Source organism: Herpailurus yagouaroundi, unplaced genomic scaffold (genome assembly GCF_014898765.1).
Source record: "Herpailurus yagouaroundi ecotype Mexico unplaced genomic scaffold, PumYag 139, whole genome shotgun sequence".
In the NCBI taxonomy this organism is placed as follows: domain Eukaryota; kingdom Metazoa; phylum Chordata; class Mammalia; order Carnivora; family Felidae; genus Herpailurus; species Herpailurus yagouaroundi.
This window is the reverse complement of record NW_024412394.1, coordinates 1,434,325-1,443,748: the sequence shown is the minus strand read 5'-3', so window position 1 is coordinate 1,443,748 and position 9,424 is coordinate 1,434,325. Positions and strand designations below refer to the sequence as shown.

The following is a 9,424-nucleotide window of genomic DNA, read 5'->3' as shown; positions in this document are numbered from 1 at the left end:
TGCAGAGCTCAACGTGGGGCTCTGACCCACGAAGCTGTGAAATCATGACCCAAGCCGAAACCAAGAGTTGGGACACTTAATGGACTGAGCCACCCAGGTGTCCCTGGATTAAGCATTATTAAAGCAATTTAAGAAACCTTAAAAAATAAAACTTTACTGTTCTAAGCTTAAGTCCATGATAGAAATCTTACCCTGTTAGGTTTATTATTCCCACAGATTTCCTTAGTCTTTCATTGTATACCTGTGTCCCTAATCAATATAATGATTTTCCTCTGTGTCCATGTGGATAACAACTTGTCCCAGCCCCCACTGTTGATTTTTCCCTGCTCTGTAGGGCTAGCTGCATCATGTTCATATGTGGGTGGGTTAGCCATCTCTGCACTGATATCACCTGTCTTGGTGATAAGAGTTTCATGAAGGGTCTAATTAATACCTGGTTGTCCAGTCCCCTACTTTGATCTGCCTTAAAATTGCAGGGGTTTTCATCTTTGCAACCGCCATTCCTAGTTTATAACAATGCTGAATGAATGTTTGTTGAATAAATAACAAATTCTGTGGTTGTTTTCCTTAGTATGTTGTTTTCAGATTTAGGAGCTTTGCCATTTGATTTCTTTTCTGATAATTTTATATTTAAAAATCAAGCTTCAGAATCAAAATTTACTGACCAGAAACACCACTTAGTGTTTTATAAGATAGGAAGGAGTAAAGCCTCTGGCTAAAGGAAAGATGTTTTGTTTTTCAATGGGTTGTCAAGGAAACTTAGGAGAACTGTTTACTGGTAATGGTGTTTGCTTTGAAGTGTGACTACAAAGTAATGAGGCTTATTTTTCCCAATGTCTGTATTATACGTAGTCTGACCTCATGTAGGCCTGCTTTGAATGTGCAAAGTAGTAGTGACACTTGCAAGATTTACTAATTAATATTTCACATTGATTGAAATTTAGAAATGAAATTATACTTTATGTTAGAGGTTTCCTTTGTTTTAGCTTTAGTATTGTCCCCATGAAGTTCTTTCATTTGGACTATAACCTAATTGAATGGCCCTAGTCAGCCTTTTAAGCAAATGCTTAGGTTCAGAATGGCTACGTAACACTGCCAACAAGTGGGAGAATTCTAGGAAGAAAGACTACATGTTCTTTATATAACAAATCCTTGAAAGATTAACCCATTTTCTACCCTTTCTTGAGTTTTCCTTGCAGGTTGGATTGGTATGATTTAAATGCCAATATCCAGAGAGTCTCGGGAGGACTTTTTAAAAAAAACTTTTTGGGGCGCCTGGGTGGCTCAGTCGGTTAAGCGGCCGACTTCAGCTCAGGTCATGATCTCACGGTCCGTGAGTTCGAGCCCCGCGTCGGGCTCTGTGCTGACAGCTCAGAGCCTGGAGCCTGTTTCAGATTCTGTGTCTCCCTCTCTCTGACCCTCCCCCGTTCATGCTCTGTCTCTCTCTGTCTCAAAAATAAATAAACGTTAAAAAAAAATTTTTTTTTTTAAATTATAAAAAAAAACTTTTAACTTAACAAACATGATTGCGTTTGGGCTTATTTTTATTTTGAGAAGGAATTTTTAAAAATACAAGATTTGCCACAATTATCACAAGATGGGAGGAGTGTGGCAGTGATTCCCTCCCCCCCCTTTTTTTTTTCTTGAGAGATCAAGAGAAGAGAGAACATGAGTGGGGGAGGGACAGAGAGAGAGAGGGAGAGAGAAAGAGAGAGAGGGAGAGAAAGAAAGAATCCCAAGCAGGGTTCCCACTGTCAGCACAGAGCCGGATGCAGGCCTCGAACCCACACACGTGAGATCATGACCTCAGCCAAAACCAAGAATCGGATGGCTAACAAATTGAGCTACCCAAGCACCCTTGCCCTTTTCTTTTATGGAAATAGTGTATTATTTCAGCTTTATAATTTAATATGATGTAAAACTAAGGATCACTTCTTGGAAGGCTACTCCCCTGGAATATAGACTCTGAGGAAAAAAGTAGTGGCACTGACTCCTAAATTTAGCTTTTGAAAAGTTACTGTGACCTTAAAACCAGTTTTATTTTATTGAGATGAAGCTCACATAACATGACATTAACCATTTAAAAGTGAACGAGTCAGTGGCATTTGGTACCACTAATTCAGTGGCATTTAGCAACCTTTGTATAGTTTCAAAATACTGTGGTCACCCCAAAATAAAATCCTGCTCTCCATTCTTCCCTTCCCCCAGTCCCTGGCAACCACCAGTTTGCTTTCTCTCCTCTCTCTCGATTTACCTATTCTGTATATTTCACATCAGCGGAATCTTACAGTATGTGACTTTTGAGCCTGGCTTTTACTTCGCCTGATATTTTGAAAGTTCATCCACACAGTACTTCATTCTTTTTTAATGGCAGAATAATATTCCTATGTGTGTGAATGCCACATTTTGTTATCCACTCACTGATCGGCATTTAAGTTGTTTCTACTTTTTGGCTAGAGTAAATAATGCTGCTGTGAATATTTGTGTGTAAGTATTTGAGTGCCTGTTTTCAGTTCTTTTGGGTGTATACCTAGGAGTAGAATTGCTAAGTCACGTGGTAATTTTTTATTTAACTTTTCAGGAACCACCAAACTTTCCACAGTGCCTGAGCTATTTTACATTCTTACCCAATGTTTGAGGGTTCCGATTTTTCTACATCCTTGCCAGTTCTTGTTATTTTTAAAAATTATAGCCATTCTTGTGGGTGTGAAGTGGCATCTCATGGTAGTTTTACTTTGCACTTTCCTAGTGACTAATGGTGTTGAGCATCTTTTCATGCGCTTCATGGCTATTTGTAGATCTTCTTTGGAGAAATGCTGCTTTTTTTGGAGAAATGTCTTTTTGTTATTGTTGTAAGAGTTTTTATATTTTTATGTATTTATATTTTGGATACCAGACCCTGATCAGATAGATGATTTGCAAATATTTCCTCCCATTCTGTAAGTCGTTTTTTCACATTCTTGATAATGACCTTTGATGCACAGAAGATTCTAATTTTGATGAAGTCCAACTTATCTAGTTTTAGTTGTTGTTCATATTCTTGGTGTGTCATGTGAATTGGCATATGTTGCCAAATTCAAGGTCATGAAGATTTATTGCTATTTTTTTTATTTTTTATTTTTTTAATTTTTTTTAAAGTAAACTCCATCCCCAGTGTGAGGCTCAAACACATGACCCCAAGGTCAAGAGTCACACATTCTACCCACTAAGCCAGCCAGGCATCTCAGATTTATTGCTGGTGGGTGTACAATGAGGACTCTTATTTTAAAAACAAAATTTCGGGGGCGGGTGCCTGGGTGGCTTAGTTGGTTAAGTGTCCAACTTCGGCTCAGGTCATGATCTTGTGGTTCTTGAGTCTGAGACCCACATTGGGCACTCTACTGTCAGAGAAGAACCCACTTCGGATCCTCTGTCCTCCCCTCCCTGGCTTGTGCCCTCTCACTCTCTCTCTCAAAAATAAACATTAAACAAACACCCACAAAATTTCATAGAACCTCCACATTTTACTTTAACCTCCCTTAGATTATACATTTATACACATCACCCAAAAACTGTGGGTTTCATATTATCTTAAATTACTCTGCATTATGCAAAGCAGAACCTAAGTATACTTAACAAATGAAATAGTACTTGTAAATTTAAAGACATTTTCTCCACCCATGGGCTATATTTTGGTGACTATATATGGATTCATGGGTTTTCTTTTTAACTCCAGACCCCCTCTGAGTCAGCAGATCACAGATTTTATAGAGGAGCACCAGGGGACTATATCATGACATGCAGAAAAGGGATTAAGGATGAAGAAAAAGGTAGCATTTCCAGGGGCCCAGGTAGTTGCAGAAATGTCAAGGGAGAACGGGGAGATGACTAAAAGGTAGGTCACCGGAAGTCAGAGGTGGAATCTGTAAGGGCTCCAGAGGACGCAGCGTTTGCTTTCAGGCAACAAGAATGACTGCAGAGTGGAAGTGAAGTTCAAGGGGGAGTGTGTTGGGATTAGGGCTGGACACTCAAAAGACATCATCAGAAAGTGATGGTTTAGGGAGCAATAGAGGATTCCTTTAGTTTTAGAAGTAATGCCAACCCAGTTCTACCTCCAAAGGAGGAGTCCAACTGACTGTTTAGCTCCTGTCCTGGAGAAGGATAAGGAAAAGGAGCCGGGGAAATCCTAGATTTTATTTCAGCCGTGATTAGAATGCAGTTAATTTTGAATTAATAATACTGTAGTCTGTATCCGTATTTTGTGTGTGTGTTTGGTTGGTTTTCTCATTTCTTAAAATTTTTTCGTAAAAAGTATCCAGTTTTCTCTCAGCTACAAGCATGATGAGGTTTTTCAACTTGACCTGTAGATGAGGGAGTTGGGTTCTCAGGACACTCTTAGAGCTTGGGGTGGTGATGGGCCAGGAGCTGGGACACACGGGAGTGAGGACCTGGGAGGGAAAGTGTTGGGACTGTGGCGCCAACTAGGGCTAAGGACTGCTTTCCTTCTGGCCAGCCCTTCACAGCGCTCACAGGCTCATCAGCGACTTTCCACCCCCCCTCCCCGCCCCCAGTCCTTGTCAGCTCGGTGTTCAAAGGGCTTTAGAGAAAGGAGCTAAGAAGAGGATAGATAGGCCTGAGGGGAAGGTAGAGGTAATGGCCATTGGTTCACATGCCCTTCTGCTTTCACAAGGCGGATTGTCTGCTTTTTCCAATAGAAATAAAAGCTACCTTACCAGAAGTGACCTGGAGAGATCTAAACAAAAAATAGGCTTAGGTACTTAGACTTTGGTGGTGTTTAAGAGTCTGAGTTTATACAAACGTGTCTTTTTTGTGTTTTTAACTGCTCATGTAATCTCTGTGACTTTCAGGTGCTACTCGTGAGCAGTAGTCGCCATCCAGACCGATGGATTGTCCCTGGGGGAGGCATGGAGCCCGAGGAGGAGCCGAGTGTGGCGGCAGTCCGTGAAGTCTGTGAGGAGGTGAGCGTTGAGAACAAAGGGCACGGCAGTACCTTGTAATCCTGCATCTGTCACGTCTGTGTAGTTCTTTATCATCACCCACTGACTAGACATGCTCCTGATCCCAGAAGGAAGGCATTTAACAGTTACCCTGTGCTTCCTTGATGACAGGGGTAATCGGGTTGTGACGTGGTCATGTTTGTCAGGCACTCTGTGCAGGGAGAGGGCTCATAGTAGTGACTGTATCTAATTATTCCAGACAGTTTTTGTGATTTCCCATGGAGCTCTTTCAGCATCGCCTCTGTCACCTGTGGCAGAAGATCAAGAACAAATAGTTCATCAGCCCTAAGAAATCAGAGGAACAGGCAGTATTGATATAAATGGCTCATTCTCATTAACCTTTAGATGAGGAGGTGGTGGCCCTTATTTTCCTATGCTTCCTGAGTCCTGGCCTTAGAACAGTGGTTAACGCAGCAGTTCTGTTAGCCAGAAGATGTTATTAATGGTGCCATTAGATAATAGCATCTTCTTTGTTATTTAGTCACATGACATTCAGCATATATGTACTGAATTCCTGGGCTATGCCCAGTATATCTTACTAGATACTCTAGAATAAGTAGTCGGAAGAAGTAAAGTCTTGGGCCCCTAGTTCCCTTACTTTGAGGAAACTAAGAAAGAGATTGCAGTTCAAAGCCAGGAGGAAGAAACTGACTAACATTCCTCCATAGCCTGCTGTGCTCTGCTTACATGATTTCACTTAAGATTCCTAACTTGGCAGTGTGTTTTATCACCCTCATTTACTTGCCCTCGCCACATAGTTGGTGCTTTTTAGATCTATTTCTTTGTTCCAGAGGGAATTTAAAACTGATTCTAAGGACGTATAAAATCGCACTAAGAATGAGTCTAACTCCTACAGTTCTTCCGTGTTCAGCCCTTGCTGAAGTCCTCTGAGACTGACTTACTCTTGGAATACTCAAGGAGTTCTTTGCTTGCTCTGAAACTCCTGCAGACTTGTGTTGGCTCGTGTGCCTCTCCTTCTATCATATATCTGGTGTCCATAACTAGACTATAATCTCTGGGAGCAAAGAGTATGTTTTAAAGTTTAAATCCTCCCTTCCTGTGCCTCGTACACAGGTAGGTAAATGGAAAGTAATGAATACATGCTTCCATGACAGATGGAGTAATGGATGGAACAGTAAAAGTCCTGAAGAGTCCCCCTTTCTTATCAGACCTGGGATAATGGGGAATGCACAGGGGCAGGGTGGCCTGGAGGGGCAGATGTGATTCTGTACTCTGCCCTCCCATGCTGCAGGGCTGCACATCTTTGCCTGGTCCTTGGAGGATCTCAGAGGCTTGACTGTTTAAGTAAGTGGCAGGACCAGTTGGTGGACCTAAGCTGCACACTCTTAATTCAGATCCACTTGGCTCCTGTAGGTTCTAAGACACGTAAAGCAAAAGTGATGTTTGAAAGCTTCTGTGGCAGTTGTGGATTAAGAAAGGTGGTTGGAAGGCCTGAGATAGAGGGTTCTAGAACAGAGAGAAAGGAAAAGGTTCAGAAACTTTACAAAACTTGCTACTTGGTTTTAGGAGTCATGGGGGGAATCTGACAGCTGTACCATTGTGGAGCACGTTGGTACAAACTGTTGTTTGATTTTGAGAGTTACAGTTGAGTCATCCCTGACTATACACATGCAGCGAAGATGGAGAGAGCTAGGAGAAATGCAGTGAGGGGCAAGAAAGGGTGTAGGGCACCCCGCTCACCTTTGTTTCTTGGAAAATGCCATCCCACGCGCCTGAGTTGGTGAGAGGGAGGCTGTGGTGAAGGAGGAGGCAGAATGCTTGTGATTTGGGAAGGTAGTGGCGCAGCACCGAAATGAATCATGTCCTCATATGTTCAGGATCCCTCTCCCTCCTGTCCGGATGGGGTCCTGAGCTTGAAATTAAGCCCTGCTTGACTCTGAGCAGATTTCCCCCCTCCCGTCAAAGGAGAGTCCTGCCGCACTATATACTTTATTCTAGCATTATTGAGAGAGAAAGAATGGGAACTGCTTGCAACTTTAGAATACGGTACCAAATAAATCAAATGTTTGCACAGACAGTAAACATTAGTGAAATATGTCATTACGAAAACAAACATTTCAGTGGCTTCTATCAAAATAGAAGGGATGGTTTTTCCAATTCCACATCCGTCAACAGAGTACAAGACTTGGAATCAGAGAGGATATAGATAGATTTTTTTTTTTTTTAATTGCCCTTGAAAGGTAGCTTTTGTAAGCAGAAATCGCTATTCAGGGAGTTTATTTAGGTTTCAAAATGTTATGACTTTTGTAAAAGTACACATTCAAAAACTTTTTTTTTTTCATAATGCTCACAGCTCTGTTCTCTAGATAAACATAGAAGATTTTACTAGTCACTTTTAGATAATATTTAGACCAGTTAATTGAAGACCTTCAGATGTTTCAAATTGGTTTTATACAGCTAAATGTATTTTATTGCTTTCTAAAGAACTTCAGTTATCTGATTTAAAAAAATAAAACCCTGGGGTGCCTGGGTGGCTCAGTCAGTTGGGCATCCAACTTCAGCTCAGGTCATGATCTCACAGTTCGTGAGTTCAAGGCCCATGTTGGGTTCTGTGCTGACAGCTCAGAACCTGGAGCCTATTTCGGATTCTTTGTCTCCCTCTCTCTCTGCCCCTCCCCTTGTCACACTGTCTCTCTCAAAAATAAATAAACATTAAAAAATTAAAAAATAAAGGGGCGCCTGGATGGCGCAGTCGGTTAAGCGTCCGACTTCAGCCAGGTCACGATCTCGCCGTCCGTGAGTTCGAGCCCCGCGTCAGGCTCTGGGCTGATGGCTCAGAGCCTGGAGCCTGTTTCCGATTCTGTGTCTCCCTCTCTCTCTGCCCCTCCCCCTGTTCATGCTCTGTCTCTCTCTGTCCCCCAAAAAATAAATAAACGTTGAAAAATAAAAATAAAAAATAAATAAATTAAAAAATAAAATAAAGCCCTGATGAAGCTCTTCAACTGAAGTCCTGTGAATCTCATACATTAAACTTACAAACTAGGCGAGTCTTAAATTCTTTAAATATTCCCATAATATATGTAAACTTACTAAGATTTTCAACTTAAAAACACAAGTCAGAAAGAAATTATTCAATTATACTTTCAAAACTGTGGTTACAATCTAATAGGCCAAGTTTTTTTTTTTTTTTTATAATCTCTACACCCAACTGGGGCTCAAACTTAAAACCACAAGATCGAGAGTCGCATGCTGTATGACTGAGCCAGCCAGGCGCCCTAGGCCAGATTCTTTTACATATTACAAAATCATAAAATATGCCTGGTTTCCTTTGTTTTTTGTTTTTTGTTTTCTTAAGTTTATTTATTTATTTTGAGAGAGAGAGAATCCCAATCAGGCTCCGCCCTCTAATCCCAGCGTCCGATGAAGGCTTGATCCCATGAACCATAAGATCATCATCTGACCTGAAATCAAGATTCCCTGGTCATCTTCTTAACATAGAAATATATTATGGTTTTGAGGTGCCTGGGTGGCTCAGTCAGTTAAGCGTCCGACTTTGGCCTAGGTCATGATCTCGCGATTCGTTGAGTTCGAGCTCTCTCAAAAATAAATAAATGTTAAAAAAAATTTTTTTTTAAATAAAAAAAAATATATTATGGTTTTGATTCCCTTAAACATTTTTTTAATTAAAAAAAATTTTTTAACGTTTACTTTTGAGAGAGAGAGAAAGAGAGAGAGAGACAGACAGCATAAGCAGGGGAGGGACAGGGAGAGAGGGAGACACAGAATCCGAAGGAGGCTCCAGGTTCTGAGCTGTCAGCACAGAGCCGGACGTGGGGCTCAAACCCACGAACCGTGAGATCATGACCTGAACCAAAGTTGGAGGCTTAACTGACTGAGCCACCCAGGAGCCTTTCCCTTAAACATTTCTTTATTTCATTCTAAATATTTTCAGCATTGCACCAGGATAGGGTGGTTCAGTTGGTTAATTGACTGTTGATTTCTGCTCAGGTCATGATCTCACAGTTCATGAGATCAGGCCCTGCTGCAGAGCCTGCTTGGGATTATCTCTCTCTCTCCCCCTCCGCTGCTTGTGCTCACTCACTCTCTCTCAAAAATAAATAAACATTAAGAAAAAGAAAAAGAAAGAAAGATGTTTACCCACCAAAGAAACCAGGCCCTTCCTGTTAAGCCAGACCAAGACTCTTTGGTGGCCTGGTAGGAAATGCTGATCCAGACCACTGTTGTTCTGTCAAGGTATAACTGTGGGGTGCCTTGGTGGCTCCGTTGGTTAAGCATTGGACTCTTAGTTTTGGCTTAGGCATGATCTCGCAGTTCATGGATTTGAGTCCCACGTTGGGCTCTGCGCTGGTGGTATGGAGGAATCTGCTTGGGATTCTCTATCTCCCCTTCTCTCCCTCCCCATCCCCTGCTTATGTTTGCTTTCCCTCTCCCTCTCCCTCTCCCTC

General features: G+C 41.6%; 1 protein-coding gene across 2 annotated transcripts in view; it reads left to right on the top strand.

Moving 5' to 3' along the window:
* Positions 1-9,424, top strand: part of NUDT3 (nudix hydrolase 3) — a 127,382-nt gene that overhangs the window by 61,146 nt on the left and 56,812 nt on the right. For both annotated transcript variants that reach the window (XM_040473244.1, XM_040473243.1), the window contains exon 2: positions 4,848-4,958. In XM_040473244.1, coding sequence (XP_040329178.1) covers positions 4,848-4,958 — 111 coding nt within the window. The remainder of the gene's footprint in view (positions 1-4,847; positions 4,959-9,424) is intronic.